Source organism: Pundamilia nyererei, unplaced genomic scaffold, assembly GCF_000239375.1.
Source record: "Pundamilia nyererei isolate P.nyererei 1_Seehausen unplaced genomic scaffold, PunNye1.0 scaffold00006, whole genome shotgun sequence".
Lineage (NCBI taxonomy): Eukaryota > Metazoa > Chordata > Actinopteri > Cichliformes > Cichlidae > Pundamilia > Pundamilia nyererei.
In genome coordinates, this window is record NW_005187407.1 from 1,553,797 (window position 1) to 1,578,588 (window position 24,792).

The 24,792-nt window shown below is 40.4% G+C and overlaps 1 protein-coding gene across 3 annotated transcripts in view; it reads right to left on the minus strand.

The window, feature by feature from the left end:
• ccser1 (coiled-coil serine-rich protein 1) overlaps nucleotides 1-24,792 on the minus strand; it is a 122,573-nt gene that overhangs the window by 83,564 nt on the left and 14,217 nt on the right. For all 3 annotated transcript variants that reach the window (XM_005722015.1, XM_013915077.1, XM_005722016.1), the window contains 2 exons: nucleotides 18,729-18,819; nucleotides 16,131-16,236 (listed from right to left, as the gene is read on the minus strand). In XM_005722015.1, the coding sequence (XP_005722072.1) occupies nucleotides 16,131-16,236; nucleotides 18,729-18,819 (197 nt within the window). The remainder of the gene's footprint in view (nucleotides 1-16,130; nucleotides 16,237-18,728; nucleotides 18,820-24,792) is intronic.

Here is a 24,792-nt window from a genome sequence, read left to right on the forward strand (position 1 = left end):
CTGTGCTGGCATTTCTCCTGCGGTGTTGCTATCAGTGTGAAGAGTGGGAGAAGAGGGTTGCATTGACAATCCAACACAATGGCCAGCACATTGAACACATTTTATAAGTGGTCAGAAACTTGTAAATAACTCATGAAAGAATAAAGTTACATTGAAACCAAGCACACCATTGTTTTTCTTGTGACATTACCAATAAGTTTGATGTGTCACATGGCCCTCTTCCTATTGAAAAAACAAAAGTTGTATCCAAGAAGCCTGGAGAACGATTCCTGAACACCACTTGAAAAGTAGAAGTCGTTTTTGCCTTACAAACTGTATGCCTATGTGTTTTTGCACAGCTTCCATTAAGTCTTTGCACCTATTTCCCATTTTCCTAGCAAAATATGACGAAATAAGTGGAAGCTCAAGACTTTTGTACGGCACTGTATGTGGTAACGCAGATGAATAAGCATGTCAGAATGCATACTTTTGCTGCAGTTAAACTGCAGTTACAGGCCAGACAAAGTCATTTCCAGCTAAGCATGAGTCTCACCTGCAGGTAATTACTGCACGCGCACACACACACAGACACGCTCACGAGCAAGCGCAGGGCACAGTTGAAGACAAGTCTGTTCAGTGATGATAGATGTTACACAGGCAGGGAGGCCGTTCCTCTACTCAGGGTCATCTGTCTTTTCACTGTCATGAGCTGATAGCCCGACACTCTCACTCTATTTCCCTTTTTTATAACTCTCTCTCTCTCTCACACACACACACACACACAGGCACACACGCGCAAACACACACTGCCCCTCTGAACAGCTTATATGTATGTGAGTGCAGAGAATGGGACCGTGTGATAGCAGTCAATTAGAAGATTACCCAAGTGGACCAAGTTCTAATTTGAATTGATAAAGATGTAGTATTACACCAGCTAGTGGTAGACAATGGCACTGCATCGTCAAATAGGGCATGTAAATGGGAAGATGATTACAAACAAATATATGGATTAAAGCACAATTAAATGTTTCCAAAGAGATTTTCCCTCTACTGTCTTTTCAGAGTAATTAAACAGAAAAGGAAAACACTGGTAGAGTATGAAAACTGCCCCCCCCCTCCTTTGCATTATGCTCTTGTTTTCTTTGTGCCTTCTGTTAAGTCATTTCTCCTCCTTTCTCTCCTCACTTTCATTCCTTTATAATCCATATCCTCCCCCCTCGCTCACCTCCTCTCTTTCTCCTTTGTTTTTTTCTCCTCCCTCTCACTTACTCCTCTCCATCCTTCTGACATTCCCCTCTGCTCTAAGAAGCCATTTCTCAACAGCAGCGTTAGAAGTGATCCATTTCACCGACCCGAAAAAAGCCAATTATCTGCGTTTTTATGACTTTCATTATTTTACCACTCACACGGGGTTTTATGACTGGGTTGTTGACTACCAGCATCTTGTACATACCTGCACACACACACACACGTTATCCACATCCACACATGCAGCAAACAATACACGCACACAGGCGAGGAGAGACCTGAGAAGCATGTATATGAAGATTTAGATGTCTGTGTTTACACGGTGTTCGGTTTGTGTGTCAAGTGACGAATAATGACTCCCGGTCAAATAAATCACGTGGGATTCAAGTACATCATCTTGAGCAGCCGTGAGAAGCGGTGGGCTGTACCCTTGTCAATCAGCAATATATAGAGACGGCATTGTCTCAGGAATAATAATAGTAAAGGACACTTCAGCGCTGAGATACGGCGAGAAAGCCAGTCAGTCCCCACTGCCAACTTTTCCATCATTAAATTTTTACTGACGACAAAGAACATGTTTATGGGAACAATCCAATATATATGAGTGTCTACGGCTGCGTGTGTGTGTGTGTGTGTGTACTGCAGCCATCTGTGCATCATGTGTGCTTGCTTGTCTGCACATGTGAAGTACAACTGTATACCACAGCTAAAAGAGAGTGATCACCATCATTTGTCACTGCTTTCCACCTGACAGACACTGTGTACTCATCTGCATTCAGCACCTGAGGCTACGGATGTTTAATGCTACCATTAAACTCATCTCCGACATAAAGTGCATCTGTGACTAAAGAGTGAGCGCAAGCCAGGCTCCAGGCAGTGAATCTAATGGTGAATTCAACTCTTCAGACACAGAAAGGGGGAGAATATAAAACTAATGTAATATGGCAGGGGTAACTTTCTGATTAACCCAACTGTCCTTTCTGCTTCCCTTTGCACTCTGCACTCTGAATGTGTGCTTCGTTTGCAAGAAATCCGTGCTTTTGCTTGACTCTTGCTTGTTTCACTCCCCCTGACTTCTCTAACCTCGATCTATTGCTGTCTGCCACTGCCCACTCACCGCTTCCTTGGCATCTGTGAGGTTAATCCATAAAAGGATGGGAACCACCACATTAGCGCTTTGTGGGTGGTGGTGGTGGGGGAACCTTTGGGGAGTTATCAGAACATACTTGCACTAATTACTATCACAACTTATTGTTGCTCGTAGAGATCTATTTAATATCGGTCCCATGTGTCGCATTACATTTTTCATTTTCCGTGAATATTGTCATGCCAAGTTGCCAAATCTTACCCTGTATAAAAGCCTCCAAGCAATATTCCATTAAAGTGGAACAGTTTCAATTTTTAGCACAGAAACCCTGCTGCGAGTCCACTACCAAAACTTATTGCCCAAGGGGAATCTGAGACATTTCTCTCTCTCTCTTGAACTTATGTTGTTATGCAAGCATGAAGGGATTTCTTCTATGATTCACGTTTTAAAGTAACTCTGTCAGTTTGCAATTTTTAGCAAGAATCGCATAAAAATGCCCGAGTGCCACAGGTGACAGCTGATCACAAAGGCAACCACTGGTTGACTAAGCCCGATTTTTATTTTATCTTATTTATTTTTTTAAACTCCAGCCAACAAATCCATGTTTAAAATGCAAATTCTGCACCCAAAGGGAGTTTTTATTTAGAGGACACATTAATGCTTATCCAGTCTGTTCATTACTTAAGGACATGATAATTTTTGCATTATTTATTCTAAATCCCTGATAATAAAGGACCGGAATTTCAATGACCTTATAACCGTGTTGCCACTGCAGAGCCTGATTATCTTCTGCTGATCCCGCAGTCATAAAAAAAAAAACAAAAGCATCGAATTTCAGCTAAGATTTTGACCAGAAATGTAATAAGTGCAAATTAATGTGATCTTAGCTGCCAATGTGTGACTCAAAGCTCATATCAATAAGACAATAAGACACGGAGGAGCAAGCTTGTGTTGTAAATTCCCAGTATAACACATGTTGTTTGAGACAAACACAAGTGATATTTTATGACAGAGAGTAACAGCATCACAAGAAATGTAAATGTTGCCTCTCTCCTTTTCATCTAAATTTCCTCTTGTCATTGTCAAACTGCCCACTTTCCTTTCAGAAAGCCATATATTGTTTAAGATGAGTCACAGTTTTGATTTGTTGTGATTTTTGCGGTGGCACTGTTGTCATCGCAATGACAAAATAATAGCACCTAAGAACAAGTTTCCATACTGACTCATGCAAAGGAAACATTTAAATGACAATTATTGTGCCTGCATGTTTATTGCAACAATCTCTGCACTTAGATCAGATTCACGTCGACTGCCCACACTTCCCATATTCTTGTTGACATCATTTCTAAATAAATGTTTCTCAGCATTCCCCTCATCGATCCCTCATTTTAGGCCTAATCTTATCGAGACTGCCGACATAAACATATTTCTTCGTCTGTAATCACCTGCAAAAGCTCTGATCCTTATTAACCCCTTAGCAGTCCTACAAATTTACAATTAGTCCCCTAAACCATCCAATGTACCGTGGGCGGTACGTCCGACTGCTAACAGGTTAAATAAGAAAACATATATAAAAAGGTACCACAGATAATCCTCTCCGATCAAGAACATTAAAAAGCACATATGGCCATCATCCTCATTTCTTTAAAAGCTGTTGTCATGGCAGTACTGAAATAAGACTATGAGGTGCCTAATAAGATATTATGCACACAGAAAGCGACAATTTTGCTTTGATTTTGCACTCTTCGTGTAATTTTGTGGAGATTTACGCAAGTTGACAACAGAGTCTGCAAGTATTAGATCTGTTTGTTTGAAACATGATTTACCCATGCTGGGAAAACGGTGAAGACATCACCAATTAACACGTAATATCTACTGTTTTATCAAGAGTTCCACACTGAAATTGTATTTTGGATACACAATCTGCCCAAGTGCTTATGTATAGCATCTTCAGTTTTCCTAATGTGGTCAAGTGTGTTAAGATTTTCATTTTGGTCGCTGAATATGAACAATGGCACTTGGGCTTTATATCTTTTTCAGACTCTGGTGCTTTCATAGTGACCAACACTGTGTTTCTGTCTGATTTGACTGTATATCTGCAACACTGTGTGACAAAATTATCACGCACCTAAGTTAAAGATATTTACAGTTTTGTGTTTTTTAATTTTATTACGTTTTTTTATGAGGGTTAAAAGTTCGAAGCCAGACGCTGGAAGACAAATGAGTCTCCAAATAGTTCAATATTTGGATAAAACATTAACCTTTAGAGAGAGTGAACAGTCACTGCATCCAGCTGTTGTTTGACATAGTTACAGCACTCCCACTGAACCTCTTTTTTTCACCTTTCTGCACCAAGCCAAGCTACCACTTTTTTGAGCCCAGCCTAAATATAATATATGGCAAGCTGAGTTCAGATAATCTCAGCTTGCCAAAAAACAAGCACTTGGCAGTAATGGGAAAAAGGTTTTTGTAGGACTCTCTGCAGTCCTGTGAAAATATCAGTAATCCCCATGATTCAATAGCTTGTAAAGCCACCTTCAGCAGCAATACCTTGAAGTACTTTCGTTTATTTTATCAGTCTTTCACATCATTGTGGAGAAATGTTGGCCCTCTCTTCTTCACAGTGTTGCTTCTGCTCTTTGAGGTTTGCAGGCGTTTCTTTTTGCACACCTCTCTCAAGATCCTGCCCAAGCATTTAATCAGGTTGAGGTTCTTTTCTTTATTTTTCAGCAATTCTATTGTAGATTTACTAGCATACTTGCCCCAATGTTCCACTGAAAGACCCAATATAGGTCAAGCCTTAGCTATCAGACAAATGGCCTTGCACTTGACTATACAACACTCTAATATAGAGAGGAGTTAATGGCCATCTCAGAGATTGCAAGGTGCCCAGATCCTGAGATTGCCCAAGCCCAAATCCTAACTCCTCCACCACCGTGTATAATGGATTGGAGCGCTTTACAATGCCACTAGTCATTCACACACTGGTGGAGGCAAGCTACGGTTGTAGCCACAGTTGCCCTGGGGCAGACTGACAGAAGCGAGGCTGCCATATCACGCCATCGGCCCCTCTGGCCAGTAGGCGGTAGGGTAAAGTGTCTTGCCCAAGGACACAACGACCAGGACAGAGAGCCCGGGGATCGAACCGGCGACCTTCCGGTTACAGATACGCTTCCCAACCCCCTGAACCACGGTCGCCCCATGTATGGATGAGGTAGTCTGAGCTGATATGCTGTGTTTTCTCCAAACATGGTGCGGTCCTTTAAGGCCACACACATTGGACTCCTCTTTCTAAATCAAATGCTCCAGAAGTCTGTTGGTTTGTTAAGATGCAAATTTGCCAACATAAGCTGTGCTGCCATGTTCCTTGACTAGACTCGACTTGCTCAGTTTTTCTCTAATTGGACTTTCATCAACTTTAACATTTAACATGCTAACTTAAGCCTGTAGAGTCTGACTCATGGCTTCTTTGCAGTTGCTTTTTTGCTGTGATTAGCTGTGATGTCCACTCCTGGGAAGATTGCAGCATTTTGTTAGCACACCTAAATGCTGATGATCATTTAACAAGCGCAATTTACTCTCTTGATTCTTACCAAAGCAACATGGGTTGACTTAGTTTCATAACCTCTCTCCAGTCCTTGGATAGCAACCTTTGACTAAAACATTCACTAATACCCAGTGTAAAGAGTCCTTTCCTTACCTGGATGATTGCATCAAGCATCAAGACTCGTGTAAAGAGGTTTTCTATTTCAAACTCTAGGTTTTTTTTTGTTTCTTTTTTTTTTTGAGGGGGGGGGGTATCCTTCTTAAAGCGAGGTGCACCAGACAGCTACAAAGACCAAACATCAAGAAGAACAAATACAACAGTAACATATTCTCATGGGAAATATTCAGCATTCACAAAACATTTTTTATCACTGACAACAGCAGAAGGAATGTGTTTGAAAAAGCAACAAAACGGGGCGGGAAATATCTTCTTGGAAACAGTCTCTAATCTCATCCTGTTGTATTAAAATAGATTTAAGATTTGCATATACTATACTGTGGTCTGCAACAAATTGAGACAAGATAAAGAGAGCCAAAGACAAAAGTGCATTGCTATATTTATGATAAAAAAAAAGTCTTGAAATGCTGGAAACGGCGGCACTAATGCCATGTGTCTTACAATCTGTTGCCGTACGATTTACAGTGAACACCACTTCAGCACTCCCTTTTATTTCTGGAACACACTAGTTGATTAAGAAAAAGGTTATTGGAAGCACAGGGATGTCTTATTTATTGCCAATCTACTGTTTTTCTTTGCGTTACAAATCAGGACAACAAGTTCCCGCTCGAAGCAAGTGGGATAAAAATGAAAGCCAATACTAATTAGTCTCCTCATGCTGAACATTTAATAAACCCTATAGGGTGATGTGAATTACAAGCTAAACAACAATTGACAAAAGAAATGCACATGCCAACACATGCACACTATAACGCTTTTAACAGGTTTAGAGTTTTAAAAATTAAAAGCTGTCAAGGCATGTAGCCAAAGCTTCTCCACTGAAAAACAACAGATAAAAACAAGATAAAAGACCGAGTCTTGTCGCTGCTTGTTGGATTAACAAATTCTGCATCGTTATGCACCAGGAACTGAAAAAAAAGAGGGGGGGGGGGGGGTGTCTACTTTGTGTTCCCTTCAACTCCCACTGTATGCTGTGTTTCTCTGTGTCTGAAAATCATGTTGCAGGGAATTTCGTCTGTCCTCAGCTCCACTCCTTAAACTGGATTCTTTATGCTTGTCTATTTTATGAATGTGCATGCGCTTAAATGTTTGTGAGTATGTGACTTACGGTAGAAGGAGATGCGTGTGCTACTTTTGCAGACTATATTAAGTCTGGAGGGATTCGATTACAACATGGTCGATATACTTTGTGAGTCGTATTAACATTAAATAAATGTGTTCCTTCCTGTTTTTGTGCATATGCGAGAAAATTCTATAAAATTACAGATTACAGGCCTCCGTTTGAGACTACAGGATATATACAGGAGAGTATATCGCTATGTAGCATTCCAACCAAATGTGAGCGAATTGGTTTTTCTCTGAATTACAAGACACTTTCTCAACACTTGGTCTTTCTGCTCAGCAGTATCTTAATACCCAGCTGCCTCAATGAAGACAGCTATGAGTAGGCTGTCTTTTCTACCGCCATCTCACTGCTGCCATTTACACAGCATTCAGTTCACGAGCAGACCCAGCTAACTCCTTTCTCAACACATTCAACCAGAGCAAAAAAGATTTTTAACCTCTATATACGAATAATGGTCAACAGGGTGAATTGGGACCTGCGCGCGAATGTTGACATTTTTCTGATGCGCCTCATTATGCCGCCGCAAGAGCATGTGAGTGTAATACCTACACGTTTAATCTTCAATTGAGAAGCGGAGATATGGGAATTGAGACTTTTGTGATCGTCCGCTGCATACTGACAGATAAGGACACCTCTGTGTTTGCGTGTCCTCTGCTCAGATTGCCCGTCTTCCGCATAGCAATCAACAGCAATGAAAACAGAGAAAGGGGAAAATGAAGAGAAGAATGGCAGGGGAACACTCAACAGGCAGGCTGCAGTTACCATAGAAACAGGCAAGCTTTATCCCAACTGTCAAAATTTAATTTCCTCTGCATCTTTTTGTATAAGAGACGGGAGCAGTTCACGTCTTAAAAGAAAACAGACAATAAAGATACATCACAAATGGAACCAAAAGTCTCTGAGGGACATTTGGTATTGTCATGCTTTGATGGCAGCACTGCTACTGGCAAAAAAAAGAATGCACTGAAGAGATCTGTCTTATTTTATTTTAGATTTCAAGGCAAATGTAAACATGATAGAAGTTCAAAGACATAATATCACACTGACCCAAACCTATTATACTCCAAGGGAGGTCTTCTGGTGCACTGCGAGGCAAGGACAAAGTCACTCGGGCGGAAATGTCTAGAGCCGAGGCACCTGGGTATTAATCGATTAGTCAAATATTTTTGTTAAGCCAGAATGTAAGCCATGTGCAGGTTTAAGCTGTGGAAATGGGGAGGATTATTCTGCTTTTCTTGATTTTCTGTGACAGTAGAGCTATCTTTTTGTTTGGAGTTGTTGTTGTTTGGTGTGGCAAATTTGTTCAGAAAACTGGATGAATCTATAATGAATTTAACCGATTTCAGAGCTGGAAATCTATCTAAAGTTGCATCTCTAAACTCTGTATTGTACTCTCCCTCATTCTCATCAATAACTAAAAACAACAATAAATACTGTATTCTACGTTGCTGAAAGCTGCTACGCAAGGTATACTGTGACACTGACTGATGTGTCAGCCCCCCCCCACCCCACCTCTCTCTGTCTCTAAACACCTATGCAGCTGCAAAGAATGGAAATAGATTTTGAGCACCTGGCTGTTCGCTGACATGGCTTTGTTACTGCGATATTAATGTGTACAAAGTCATAAACATAGACAATTAAAACCCTGCCATCAAAATCATTCAACTGCCATACATCAAAGAGGTTGGAGCTGTGCCTGCACGCCTGTGTGTGCGAGTGTGTGTTTGTGTGTGCGTGCATGCAGCAGATGTTCTGTGCAGCCTGTCAGACAGCCAGCAGTATCCTGCAGCTGATACTCTCTCTGGACAGCCTGACTGACTGACAGGTGTGTGTGTGCATGATCCTGTGTTACTCATACTGTGGGGACATAAATCTGTTTACACAGTCATATTCTGGGGACCGGCTGTGGCTACAGGGGACAAAAAAACAAAGTAAAAATGGAAATTCAGTTTTATTACAAAGCCTTGATTTTAGATTAAGTTAGGTTTAGAGTCATGGAGGGTTAGGTAAGTTACAGCTGTGGTTAGCATTCCAATAAGTCTTCAATGTAAGTTGGTGTAATGTCCTCTGAAGTGATGGAAACACAAATGCGTGCGTGCATGTGTGTGCGTGCGTGTGTTGTGTGTGAACAGAAAGGAGCTTGCTTTGCCTCCAGCAAATCAATGTCCCCTCGAGGGAATGTGGAACCTGAGACAAAGAGCAAAAGCAACTCCAAGAGAAAGAAAGACGGTGTGTGAGAGAGAGAGAGGAAGCCCTGGGCAAACAGATTTTGCTCTCTTCCCCTAGTTCCAATCTCAGGTTCTTCACTCGCAGACTTAAACATTTGGGTGAAAATATTTTGTTGGAAGAAATCAGCGAGGATGGTGAACTCAAACTGTAGGAAATTAACACCTGCCAGCAGCCTACATCCTGGTCAGGCTAAGAATCATACACCTGGTTTCATTATCTAACCAGCTCCGGTGTTTCCGAAGCCAAAACAGTATGCTAAAACTGTGACACTAGCACCTGATTTCCTGCATTTTAAAATGATGCTTTCTGAAATGAAACAGAATCTAAATTTACTCTGAATCCAAAACAAGTCGAGTCCACAAGCCTGCAGTTTCCTCTAGTCTTTTTTAGTGTTTACTGAAGCTGTTCTGCTTCTCTGCACTTCAGCTAAAAGAACTGCTCCTTTGCTGTGGAGAAGTTACCTCAACACACACTTCTCTCTAATCCCACTATATCATATCACTGTCTGGCTGTCAGGAGCACACTCACTGTTAAATTGTGTAATGTGTCTACAGTTTTGGAGGCTTAAGTCATTCTGGAGTACAAGGTTCAAGACTTCAGCGCGGACTGTCGAGTTGTTATAAAGGCTGGCATATAAGCCATTACTCAGACGCAACATGACTTGAATGTAAAATTACTGCATACACTTTTAGCCACGATAGCAGCATGACTCCTAGGATGGAAATGTCAGTCTGATGGTCAATTAGTCTACCACCTTGGTCCAAAATAAAATATGTATCTCAGCAAGTCCTGGATGGATCGTCTTGACATTTGGCACACATATTCACGCCCCGCTGCACCCACGCCTCCACCCAGGATGAATAAACACTTTGAGGTGTACCAACATATTCCCTATCACCAGATAAAATGTTTATTTTCCCACAACTAACCACTTCTAACAGACTTGCATTTAGAGTTAATTTAAACATAAAAAAGTAAATCAAGATGAGAACATGGTATATGAACCATTATTGTAACAGCTGCTACACATCGCTGTGTTAACATGGTGATGTTAGGCCCCAGTCACACAGCGGAGAGACCAGACGGCAACAATCCGAAAATCACTGGTTGCAAAAATAAAAATATATATTCTCCATCCAGCTATGAGTGATTGCTGGATGTTACTGGAAGCTGCTGGTAAGAAATTGGTCATAAAGAGGTAAATGGTGCTTCTTGCGCTTTCTTTAGCAACTAGCACCTTGCCCCAGTCACCTATAGTTTGCACGAAAGGCATCAATTTGTCTGCAAACTACAATGGCCCCGAAAGGTCAAACGGACTGCAACTTAAGGAAATGCCAGCAAATAGACAAATGCTCCAAAAACACACAAAGCAACAGAAGTTGACTAAATAAACAGAAATTGTTTCTGGAAACACAAAAATGTTTGGAAACGACAGAAATCTAAACGTTTTAAGAGCACTAAGATAGACTTAAAAGAAGCAGAGCGTTCATCAGTGTTGCAAGGGAACCAAATCTGTAAGTAATGTGTGCTTTAATCACATGATTCAGATACATGTTTGCTATTAGCTGTTTACTGTTAGCTTTTGTGATGCTTTTCTGTAATTCCAGACCATATCACCTCACTGTAAAGCAATGACTATAGAAGCCATGGACGACGCGACAGCTTTTCGAAAATGAAGCCAAAACGTCTCTATCGCCCCCTGTTGTCTGGCTGCAGTATAGGTCATAAACCCCGCCTCCTCCATGTTAGCGGATGGGACGGGGATCAGACTAGAATAAATTAACAATTTTTTTCCAAAGATTCTTTGTTATCAATAGTTCTCACCACGCTGATTTATGTCCACGGAGATGTTAAATTGCGATGTAATGTCATCACAGCAGCTTTGACTGGCAGCTGCAGTCACGGAGAAACTTGCGTATCTCTGTTCGGGAATAGCAGATAGAGCGTAGGCTCTGAGAGGAGGGCCAGCGTTTACGTTACGAAAACACGATCGACTGTTTTAGCCTGACAGCCTGAGGTGTTCTTCAGTAAACTGGACTACCGACAGAAGGACCCGAGGCCCCGCTGCACTTTTTCGGTAAGTTAAACGTGTTTGTAAGCTAATCCGTAACTACCGTCCTTAGCTAGGTCCTGAGACCTAGCTAGCTAAGATGAGCACTTAGCTGTCGGGGAAACTTGTTTTCGTTCGTTAGCTAACCCGTGCAGGTGAATGAATTTACCCTGACTAAAGAAATCAAGAGAAACGCTCCGGGCTGCTCAGTCACTAATTATCGTTACTGTACTTTTATTACAAGTGTTATACTGTAAAAGCAACAGGTTGTACACTACTTCAGCTCCTGTGCAGAGCTGATTATTAAATATGTGCAAACAACAGCATGTTTTCTGTCTCTTGCCACATCTTTAAAGACGGTAACACCATTTTTTTAAAAAGCTTGTACTTCAGTAACTCCTCATTAATCAGTAACTGTGGATTAAACTGTAGAACTGAAAAAAATGTAAGAGAAGAGCTTCAGATCCTGAGTGTGTGGGACAGAGAAGGATCAGCTTTATTTCAGACTTGAGAGAAACTTTATATTTCAGTTTGTGATGGTTCTGTTCTCTTTGTGATTACAGGAGCTGCCCTCAGATTCAGACCTCAGCACCACCCAGTGACAGCAGACAGATCATCCAACATGTTCACATGTCAACTGCAAAATTAACTGATGAAAACAGTACAAAGGTTAAAGTACCACATGTGCTGTCAGTGAAGGCTGCAGCTGTTTATTGATAAAGTTAAAGACAAAAAGTCAAAAGGATTCATCACCAGCAGTGCCAGTATATATCAGCATTAACAGGACCCCAGTTTGGTGTTTTACAAAGCTGCTGATCTCAGACCTGTACAGCTTCCGTTTTAAATACTTTATGTACTCAGCTGCATGAAGAGCACATTTGATTTTCTCTGACACAATTAAATAAAACCTGATGAAGGTCAAAGGTCGCCACTTGGATGTTTAACTGCAAACTTGTCATCTGGAATTCTTTGAGTTTTTTGCAGATAGTGTGTCATTTACCATAAAGTGATACAGAGTTATTCATACCAGAGTAACCAGAGAGGATCATATATTTTTAAATATATAACTTTCTACAGGACTGTAGCCTCTGTGGAGTGTGCCGCTGATCTCATCACTGTCTAAAAATTGAAACAAAACCTAAGCAGTGCTGAATCCTTCAATAATACAGACTATTAAAGTAACAGGTGTGTAGTATCGCTAACTAGCTTTACACCTCCACCTCAAGTCATTACTGCGCAGACTCTGGCTCCAACAATGCAAGATGGCAGCCTCCACAAGCTGGATATTTTGGCTTCATTTTTGCACAATGGGTGGAGGTGCTGACGCGTCGTCCATGTTTTCTACAGTCATTGCTGTAAAGAGTGCAACACAAACAGAAAACAGAATATTCACCTTCAAAGCTGAACCTTTAGAAATGGCGATGTGCGATCGTGGCCCAAGAGTTGGCAGTTCATCTTGTAATCGGAAGGTTGCCGGTTCGAGCCCCGGCTCGGACAGTCTCTGTTGTTGCGTACTTGGGCAAGACACTTCACCTAGAGACACTGCCTAGTGGTGGTCAGAGGGCCCGGTGGCGCTAGTGTCCGGCAGCCTCGCCTCTGTCAGTGTGACCCAGGGTGGCTGTGGCTACAATGTAGCTTACCATCACGTGTGTGAATGGGTGGATGACTGAACGTGTTAAGCGCTATACAAATACAGGCCATTTACCATTTTAAAGTTTCACTACGGCGTGGAGATTAAATGGTGAATGTCTGCTGATAAGTTGGCATCTTCCATGCATTGTGCCAACTAAATTGGCAACCAGTCTGGTGAAACACATTTTCCCTTACAACTGTTACCCAGGGTTCACGGATTGATCTCTAGGCTTGTGTGACTGAGACCTTACATTTTTAGCTAAAAGCACCAGCGTATTCATGCTTTGGTTCATTCATCTGCTTTCTCTGCTAAAGGGATCCTGTCAAAACACCAAGTCATGTCACTGTTTTGATCAAGAGGGATCGAACCAGTTCCTCAAGTTATGACATTTCCAAGCTAAACATCGCTGGCTCAGTTCAGACACGCTCAATCAAGCCAAAGAAGGTTTCAGCAGAATGTTATTTTTGCCATGACCTTGTACACAGAAGGCAATAATGTAAATATTTTCGAGCGTGTCTCTGTATGTGTGCGTCTGATATGAAAGCTCCTCCACTGCTTTTCAATGATAAGTGAGACTTCACTATAAATGAAACAACCAATGAGTCTGACAAAAACCTTGGATGATTTGAAAAGGTTGACTCCTGACTTGCATGATTCACTGACACTGTCTAGACACAGAATGTCTCTCTATTCATTGAAACTTTCAAAGAGAAGCGTTAGAAGCGTGATAGAAAAAAAAAACCTTCTCACAAAAAGAGGCCCCGGTTAAGTCCAGTGACTCAATGGTATAGTATAAATCTGTCAACCTCTACTTTAAAACCACTCACACAAGTTGATCTGCACTGTCTCCACAAACAGAAGATCAGAGCTAGTTTATTCAAGGAAAAACACATTTAGACAGACACAATTACTCTGTGGGTTCCAGCAGAGATAAATTCAACTAGTGAGTGGAGAAAGCAATACTGAAAGGTAAAGCAATAATCATCTTTATCTAGCCAATGGTGCTACAACCCCTTTATTACTCAGTTGGCTCCATAAAACCCAAATAAGCCCCATCTGAAAAGCTGCACTGTGTGTGTTTGTGCTTGTGTATCTTTATGCAGACAAATGGCTTTGCATGCAGGTTTGTGTGCGTCCAGTAAGACTTGTCCTGGTTCTGGGCAAAAAGAAGCAACAAGTGGGCAAATCTAATCTGATTTTGAACTGTCCTTGGCAGTGGAGCACATGTGTAAACAGAAACTCTTAAGTGTTTTGTTTCAGTCACTGGCTACAAAGGGACAGAGGAGAGGAGGACAGCTTGCATGTTTATTCAATCAGAATGAATTTATTTATATTCCTTCTTGCTGTCTCATCTCTAAGAGAGGAAAAGATATAAAACATGTTTGCATGCATTTACACAGAACATTCAACATCAGCAAGTCCCAAAATAGACAATAACCGCCTACCTTTCTCGCTCTCTTCTAATATGGATTTTATAAGGTAAAATGAAAAAACATGCCCACACACACACACACACACACACTGTGCATGGCGACATTTTTTATGTGATTCTGGTTCTATTATCCCAGTCCGATATAGTCATGGTTTAAAAAACATCCAAGTGAGACTGGGATTTCATTAACAGACATGTTAACAGAAAGTGAGAAAGAGAATTTTGACAAGTTCTCTAAGGTGCTGGGAACACCCTACCTTCCAAATACCTTTAAAAAACTGTGTGCAAGTTCACCTCCAATAACTTGACTCACTCACTGATGATTTGGGCATATTTTTACTTTTGTGTACTGCACTTACAGGTCGTTGCAAAACAGTAACACTGTGGTATTATTATTTTTTTCAAAAGTGTCCTCACCTTACTTCAGCGTGCATTGTTCAGGGTAATAATACACTCACTGGCCACTTCATTGGTTACACCTTGCCATCCCTTTGTTGGACACCCTTTTGCCTTCAGAACTGCCTTAATTCTTCATGGCACAGATTCAACAAGGTAATAGAAACACTCCTCAGATATTTTGGTCCATTATTTGGAATGAGTTGACTGTGGAGGCCGTTTGAGTCTGATGAATCCATTGTTAAAGGAACAAGAGTTTGAAATGATGTAATATTTGTGACATGGCCTGTTATGTTACTTAAAGTACCCATCAGAAGATAGCTACACTGTGGTCATAAAGGGACATGGTCAGCAAGGAAGGCGTTGGAGTTTAAATGGTGCTCAACTGGTACAACGGGGCCCCAACATCATTACATCATCACCATCAGCCTAAATCGTTGATAGTGAGCAGGATGGATTCATGTTTTCATGTTGTTTACACCAAATTTTGAACCTAGCATCCAATTAGCAGCAGAACTCAAGACTCTTTAGACCAGGCAACACTGGTTGGATCTTCTATTGTCCAATTTTGTTGAGCGTGTGTACAATGTAGCCTCAGCTTCCTGTTCTTAGCTGACTGATCTTCTGCCACTGCAGCCCATGTGCTTCAGAGCTGTGCACTCAGAGATGCTCTTCTGCACACTTTGGTTGACACACGTGATTGTTTAACTTACTGTTGACTTGCTATCAACTTGAAGCAGTCTGGCCTTTCTCCTCTGCCATCAGCAAGTCATTTTCACCCAGAAAACTCCCATTCATTGGATATTTTGTCTTTGTTGGACCATTTTCTGTAAATCTCAGATATGGTAAAATCTAAGTTGTTGAAATACTCAGACCAGCCCAACAACCATGTCACATTCAAAGTCACCTTTCTTCCCCATTCTGATGCTGTTTTTGAACTTCCAACAGGTCTGGATGCCTACATGCTTAAGTATATTGAGTTGCTGCCATGTGATTGACTAATTAGATATTTCTGTTAACGAGTAAAAGTATGGGTATACCTAATAAAGTGGCCCATGTGTTTTAAAAACTAGCTGCTGTTTTCCCTTTTTTTAAGAAGCCAAACAACTCTGCTCTTTATAAATTTACACTAAATGGACTTAAGAATTTTTAAGACAGTCCCTATAAACATATGTATAACACAAAGCACAGAAAAGCACTACAATAAAAACACACGTATTTATTACCTCTGAATATTTTCTTTTCCCAAAACGCGATCTCCAGATGGGTCCAAAGGTGAGGGCAGCAGGTTCAGACAGGAAGCTAGAGACTGGCTGGAGTCTTCTCTGGACACTGTGCACACAACCAAACAGACATGTAATGAATTGAAGTAGTTTTCTCTAACCCCAGGTGACAATCTGACTGACAACATATGTTAGCCTAAGAAGAATTCACAGCTCTCTGTTTAAATCTTCTTTTGAGATGAATTAGAGCTATAAAACTTGGATCAAAGAGGTTATTAAAATTCAGTAGTGATCCGTTGGGATCATCATACCATCAGTTGTTGTTTTTTGTGTTTCTTTACAATTATGCCTAAATATTCAATGGCACATTTAACAGGCCAATATAAAAGACAGTGAAATAAAAGTTGGATATAAAGCCAACATAAAGGTATTTCTTTATGTCTTTGCAAAGGTCTCTGTCTCTCACACTGTCCCTGTGTGATTCCACAGGGCATGAGTCACTATAGGAGTGAGAACGCAGAGCCCTGTGGGCCATAAATTGCTGTGAAACTGCTTGCTTTTTAATAACGGCTTCAACAAGCCACCTGAGAGAGGTCAAAATGAGGAGTACCGATGAGTGCGTGGGCGTAAGGGATTGTGAGATGGGTGCGCATCAAATTGTGTACGTCTGTGTGTCTGCATACATCTTTATATGAACCTGTGCATGGATCTGCGCGTGTCTGTATTGTGTATTCTGCGTGAATGTCTGTTACGGTGTGTTTAAATGAGTTCCTGTAATTTGAGTTTGTGGAAGAACCTTACTCTTCTAATGCCAGCACAGAGTCTTAGTCCCTTGACTTTATGAGAACAATTCATCAAACCTTTAATTTCATGCTACAGTCTGCAAACCATTAGGTCTAATGACTAAGCATGCACGCTTGTGTGCTAGTGTGTATATTAATGATGGTGCCTCCCTTAGCTCTGCATCAGCCAGTGCCTGTAGAGATCTTTTCAGTGCGTGTGTGTGTGTGTGTGTTTTGACTGGCTGTGTGAGTGAACCACCCAGCCTCCCAATGCTCTTCAAACCCCATAAGCATAGGAAATTCTGTTTATTAGCGCTGAAGCTTCCATTGTATTCTTTACTTCTCAGTGCTGCTGAGCATTTTACTTTATTTGACTGCAACTGCAATATTCTAGGAGCCCATCTGGGACTTAAATATGGCCTAGAAATAGATGAATCCAACCTCACATTAACATATAATTTCACCGATAGATCTGTTGATAAGAGACAAAGCTAGTCGAGCTGACATAAACGCACCCCGTCGCTGCATTGTTGTAGTCCCTGTGTCTGAGCAACATGAAGCACAGAAATGGAGTATGATCACAAGCTTATGTTTACCTCGTTGAGTCATTTTCTTCGTGTGTTGCACTCTACCACACATCAACTATGTATATCTGTCTGGTTTGACGCATATTAATACGAACTAAACCTTTGCAAGCACAGGTCAGAAATATAATCAGTACAGACAGTAACTGCAAGAGCTTTCGATTTTGCTCAGTTATGTCTGCGCAAACAAACAGCACTGCTGGTTAAAATCTAACGATTTCACTGTAACATTGACTCATAACAGAAAAATCCCATTTTTAAGACATGGATGCAATAAAAGCCAATACATGAGCACACACAGAGTTTCTCTTAACAGATTTGTATGTTTGGTGGTTACACTGCACTTTTTCAGCGCAATACTATTCTTATGTGTTGTATGAGAGGAAGCTGGGGTTCAGGGTGTTTGGCACTCCTATGCTCTACCGTGGCAGGGCACGAGCAACGATTTTCCTCCGACAGACACTTTTCAACTGTGACGCATGTCAGGAGAAGTGTGATGGAAATGCCAGAACAACAAAGGAGATGAATTGGTGTAAATGAGGCAGCCGCATCAAAGTCCCAGCACGTGTTGAAAGAAGCAGGGAGAACACTGGTTTCATGCTTTAAGGTGATGAGGGAGAAGTGTACTAATAAAGGAAAAAGAGAGGCAAAGATTGAAGCAAAACAAGACAGGGGAGCGACTGTGACATCAGAGAGGAAGGTGAGAGAGGAGATATTCCCTTTAATTAAAAGAGATACAGATATAAAGGACGTGAGTAATGTAACCTACAAACATGAGTCTGGGGGGTCAGAACTGTCCTCAAAGAGGGTCCAATCCGGCCCCCCAGACTGGATGGATTACCAAAGTGTAAAAGTCGCAATGAAGTCTTTTGTCATTGTAGTAAATGGGAGTGCAAATCATGAATCATAAAGAGTAAAAGAACTTGTTTAATTCCAAAAGATATCTCAGGGTTTTAACTTATGATGCAATTGTTCATCATCCAGTCACATGTCCATTAACTCCCCTACACAGAGTTCTTCTAGAAACAAGTCCCGCTGCATAGGAGGCATCTTGAAAAGCTATTTTGAAGTATTATCTAAATGAACTTTGCATGTACAGAATCATCAGTGAAATCTGCTAAGAACTGGTTAAAAAGATTAAAAATGGTTGCAGAATTCTCTCACCGAGTTTCCTACAATGTCACCGCAAAATATGCAAATGTTTATTATGGCGGAAACAGCAGAAAAAACGTTACCATGTCGGTGTCGCTGATCATCGGAGAGATCCAGATCTAACATGAGGTCGTCTTCATCCAGCTCTGAGGAACCCAGGTTGTTCAGAACATCCTGATGAGAAAGAGCAAAAACACAAACATGAAACAAACTCCGAAAAGGTGAGCGATAAAGCAACGACTAATTATTATCCTCACAATAACATAATACACGCTGGTGGTTTTTTTCCTGCTTTTGTAAAATGAACAAAAATAAAAGAGAATTTTTTTGCCTGATGTTCTTATGATAGATCGTTTTAATACAATTTCAGCGAGGTAGTCATTAATCAAAAAGGTTCCGAAAACAAACGCTGAAACGCAGAATACTAATTACTATGTGACAACTTTACAAAAAATTATGAAACGATTCTCATCAAAGTAATCCAGGTGGGTCAGAACAATCAGAAGAAGAATCACTTAGCTGAAGAAATTAAACGTTATAAATATTAGAAATGATAATAATGCAGTTCTTTTTAATAGTGCACTGTATTTCTTCCCCCATTCTGCTTGCATTTAATAAGATATTTAGTTCTTCATCATTACATCCAAACTATCGAGAACAAATTGCTCTTCTTGTTATGCAGGGACGATTAATAAAGGGTTTAGTTTGAGAAAGTGCTCAATGAGGCTGTAGTTTGGTGCAGCCACTGTCAGCTTTTACCATGCTTCACAGGCTAAAAATTGCTGATGAATAAACAAGGGGAAAAAACAACTAGAAATCATGACAAAAAACGAGCCAGTGCCTTCTGATTACTGAGTTTAAATTAATTCTCTTATGTAAAAACCAGTGTTGTCCAAACGTCAACAATAATAATCCAACAAGAAAACCTCCCTCCACCTTGGGTGGCCTTGAAATATCAACATTATCTTCACTGACGTTACGGTTTTAAAATTTCTTACAAACTCTTTAAATTTCAGAAAATAACTGATAAGGTTTTCCTAATCCTTCGTCTCTTAAATGAGCTATAGCCACAGCAGCGCAGTGAGTCATGCTTCATCACTTAACAGCAGATATTCACTTGTAATCTTTCAGCAGAAGCTTCCATGTTCTTGGCATTATGAGGTTATAATGACGCAGTAAGATGTGTTTCCTTTACGTTCAGGATTTTAAAAGTCAATACTGCCATCCAATGGTTACAAATGGGTAAATTCACTGCAAAAAACACACAGAAGTATAGTGTGGCAAATACATGTATTAAAACACTGCATATTCCTGCCTAACAGGAAGTGTACTTATAGGCTTTCTTTATCAGCTAATGTAATATTTATGAGACACTTCTACATAAACTCATATATGTCAACCTCCCTGGGAACATGTTTTTATCATCAGCAGGTCTCTGTTGACTCAAATGAAAATCACAACCTGCATGTCAATGCAGTTCTGCATCAACATGTAGTGTAAGTGGGTAGCATTCCTGTCCTGGTTGTACTGGTAGAAAGATCTTCCCTGAACTTGTGTGCACTAAAAAGTTACAAACCAAAACCAGAGTGAAATACCAGCATTCACAAACTACCAAGTACCAGTCTGGCACAACATCTACAGATTAAAATGCATCAGAAAATCCAATAACCATCTCTGTTCACCCCTCATCACTGTTGTTTGGACATAAACTGCCTCCGAGCAACTCTGTATCGATCTCCTCCCATCTGAACCTCAAAGCTCAGTGGCATCCCTGACCATTAAACACACCTCTGAATTTCAAATCAGTTGACTTTATGTTCTCCAAAGCAGCAGTTACGTGTTTATGAACAGTCAAAATTCTATCCTTTCCTTTCCCCCTCTGGATGGCGGTGCGGTAAACATCAGAAAAAGCACCGAACGCATTTCAGTGTGATGCGCCTGAACACGTAAGCCCTCATTTCAGGCATTAAAGCTAATAGCTAAAAGGTATTGGGAAAAGAAATGAAGAGCCATACTGTGTGATGCTACTGCACACAGACTTCATTTGAAGCAAAATTACCCATTTTAATGTGCCCCTCCAACCACAGAAATGTGTTAATACGATTTTACAAGCCTGAGATGTCACCTTTTTTACATCACTAATGTGAGTTGAATGAGTATAATCCTTGAGTTAATAGAGATAATATCAGATTCTGCTCTCATCAAAAAATGGCTCCATCTCTTAAATGCCTAGCAGAATGACATCCAAAACAGGGATAAGAGGAAGCAAGAGATTCTCTCTGTCCATAAAAAGCCAGAGGTTTCCATTCGCACTCTGTAAAAAATACCACATATACAGTCTATGAAAATTACATTTATTCACTTCTTTAAGGTGGTGAATGCATTAGTATCGCAGCAGAGCAATTTGGCTTTGCAGCCAGGTATTATGGCTGCAGATATTTATGGAGTAAAAAATGACTTCCTTTCTGTCTGAGTCGACGATTCGCAGCCAGTTGTGTTTACAGTGCGCCTGAGGGCATGAAGGATTGAACGTCCAGTGAAACTTCCGTTGAATAACACCTACTTGAAGGGAAAAAAACCTTGTTTCACAACTTAACACCTGACATTTGACATTTTCTAACAGCCATCACTCAATACAGAAACACCAGTCGTCCAAGACCGAAGCAACCCGAGTAAAACGTTTTCATATTCAACGGGCGATTCGATAAGAGAAACAAATCCAGATATTTGCACCGCTGACGCTGTAAGAAACTCGCTCCGAACGCGTGGCTTAGACTGACAGAGCTACATTTCTAACTTCGGAAGCATGAAGTCTTCCCGAGAAGATTAAGAAGATATCACATATTGCAGGTTAAGATTTATTTCAGGTCATCTTGGAAGGCCTGATGAAAGTTTGCAAGCATTTTGACAAGTCAGAGCAGGAACTCGCAGGCAAATTTAACAACACAAAAAACAACTTCAACTCTGACACGAGGCTTTCTCAGAGAAAAAGTGTCGATCAGACCAGCTTTCAGATCCTCTTTACAGTGAAACAAGTGAAGACATATTTATTTCCAGTATCAAATCTTCACGGTCTGCGACGTGTACAGTCGGGGGAAATTGCCATGGAGCACTAATTCAAGGATCAGTTTGTTTCCATATAAATAGCTTTTATCATTATTATTATCATTATTATTATTACAGACTACTCATTCTCAATTTGCAATAAATAATAAAGAATATATTTGAATTTTCATGAGCTAGCTGTCAGACTTACATATAAAGAAAGCTATTGCAATTTGTTACTTTTTCTTTTAAATTCATTATTAATTCTTGCCTTTATTCAGCTGACTAGATTTGCTTGTTTCAACATAATTTTTAATAATTCTAAATGTTAAGTTTTACCACATTTTTTTTACTGTTTTTTTTGTTACTACTACAATAACTGAACAACACATTAGAACAGTCTCAATAAAATATGCGCACCAAAGCCTCTCAAGTGCTGACAACCAGTTAAATAAAACCTAATTAATTAACAACAATAACCTTACTTATAATAATAATAATAATGATGATGATGCGATAATTTACTGCTGCCTTGATCTCAGGTACTTGTCTATCTTATCTGAGTGAATATATTCAAGTCTGAGTTTTGTTAAACAGTCGATTCTTGTTTTGATTTCTTGTGATGTTACAGATGTTTTTGATTCCTGTTGTCATCTCGTGGTTTTCTTGGTATTCATTTTCTCTGTTAGGATTCGGTGTTTTGGATCACGTTCTCAGTGATTGCCAGTTGTTTTGTATTGCTTGAGCGCTGCTCTTTATAGTCTCCTGGTTTTTCTATTATATTTCCAGTATCTTGAGCACGACTTCCTGGTTATTCTGGTTACTGTTTAGTGTTTATGGAGTCTGGATGCCCGTTAAGATGAATTACTGTTATAATGTTTAGTTGTTGAATTTCAATTTCTCTTTTGAGCTTGTTAATTTTCATGAGTGTAGTTGTCTTGTTTTTCTAAGTTTATGACTTTGTCCTCTAGTGTTTCCTTGTATCTGTCCTCTTGTTTAGTCCAAGTCTTCTTACGTCCACATTTAGTTATGTGTCTTTGGGTTGTTTGGGTTTCATTTGGCATATGTTTTCTGTATTGTCTTGCCTTGAATGTTGCTTAGTGTCTGACTCCCATGATTGCCCTGACTGTGTGTACCTGTCCCTTATCCCTAACAGTCCTTGTGTTTATATACACTCTAGTCCTCCTTATGTCCTTTGTCCTGTTGAGTGACTCTCCGTGTGAGCTGTCCTTCACTTGCTCAGGTGTTTCCTGGTACTTTCTTGAATTACAGTCCACAGTTTTGTAGTTTAGGACTCTGATAATCCACAATAAAGTTTTACATTTCCTTTAGTGCTCTGCCTGCAGCGTTCTGTGCTCGGGACCTCTGCACGACAATCTACACACTAAATGTGACAACTGCATACTTCAAAACCACCTTAAATTGGTGTTTATTTTGCAGCATTTTGGCTCATCTAGTCATTGGTGCGTATAAGTTGCAAGATCTTTTCTCCATAAACCATTACTGTCAGGGCTCTGCAGTATAACCATTGTGCATTAGCCTCAGAGAAAATCATTTGATTTGAACTTTCAAGTATATCATAATTGGTACTGCTTTTATGTGCTGTCTTGGGGCCAAGAGAGCATATAACACCAGTATGTGCGAACATCCTCTCTGTTTTTCATTCCCAAACCAAACCGTCTGCTTGTGGTCATTACAAATTCTGTCTTGGAGAGGAAGTGAATCCTTATCTGTGTATGATTAATACAAGTGCCATTTATGCTATCTAGCCTGCACAAGGCAACAATCAGACTGAGAAATATGAAAACAAGAGCCACTCTGTATTACAACACTGTCTAGCAATCAAGAGACTGTCGATAGTCGATATACATAAGTAAAACAGTGAATTCTGCCATATACATATCCATCAAACTACAAACTAAAATCCATGTTCAAAGTTGTTTGTTCTCTGAGATAAGAGACAATTCCCCAAGAATGTTTTTTTCAGCCACTTTTGAGTGTAATCATTGTCAGACTGTCACAGTATTATCACAGCTGTCATTGAGAGACTTATGAGCAAACAACACTGAATATGGTGACAAAATAAATATCTCACAGCTTCTCAGAGGGATATCAAACAACAATAACTACTGGAATGAAATCGCCAAACGGCTCAAGCAAACATCAGCTTGCTTCAGTCCACAGCGGCGCGTCACAGTTTATCTTTGCAAATTTAACAAATTAGTCATTTGTCACTGTAAACTAAATCTTTAGTTTTTTGCATTGTATCCTTCAGCCGTTCTCTGTTTTGCGTCGCATAATCACTGTATCCCACAGGCTCTGTAACACATTACCACCATAATCATCCAAACAGTATACGTATAAACAATAAGCAAACCATTTGTATCCCAGTCATGCCCTCACTAAGTTTAGTTCTGTATTTAATTAGAAAGCTCACACTTAGGTATATACCTAACAGCTACCCCACAAATTTACATGACGGTAACAGTGGTGATGCATAATACACACTCCCAGGCTCGTACCTTTCCTTCATGACTCAGGCCCCTGACGGGCCCTTTATATACAAAGAAAAGGGAAAGAAGACATTCCTTCATCTTTACTGAAGTGTGCATCATGTCCAGAGACAGATGCAATGAGTAAGGTATAAAAGACTTGTATTAGGGGTTGGAATCACACAATCCCTCATAGTATGATACAATACCATAGCAATGAGGGATTTGGCAATACACTGCAAGACCATCATCTACACCTGACATGCACTCACCGACCAAGAATTAGAGTGCAGTAACCCTGCCATATTCAAATCGGCACGGTGAAACTGCTGATCTATTGGCAATTTCCCATACAGCCATCTATAGTGTTTACAAAGAATGGTCTAAAAAAGAGAAACTAACCAATGAGCATGCAGTTCTCTGAGTGAAAATGCCTTGTTGATGCCAGACGTCTGGCTTCTTATCAGCTGGACTGCTTCTAGCTGATAAAGAAAGCAAAAGTAACTCACACAAACACTCGTTACAAGCCAGGTATGCAGAAGAGCATCTCTGAATGTACAACAGCAGAAGACCACTCCGGGTGCCACTTCCTGTCAGTTTAAGAGCAGGA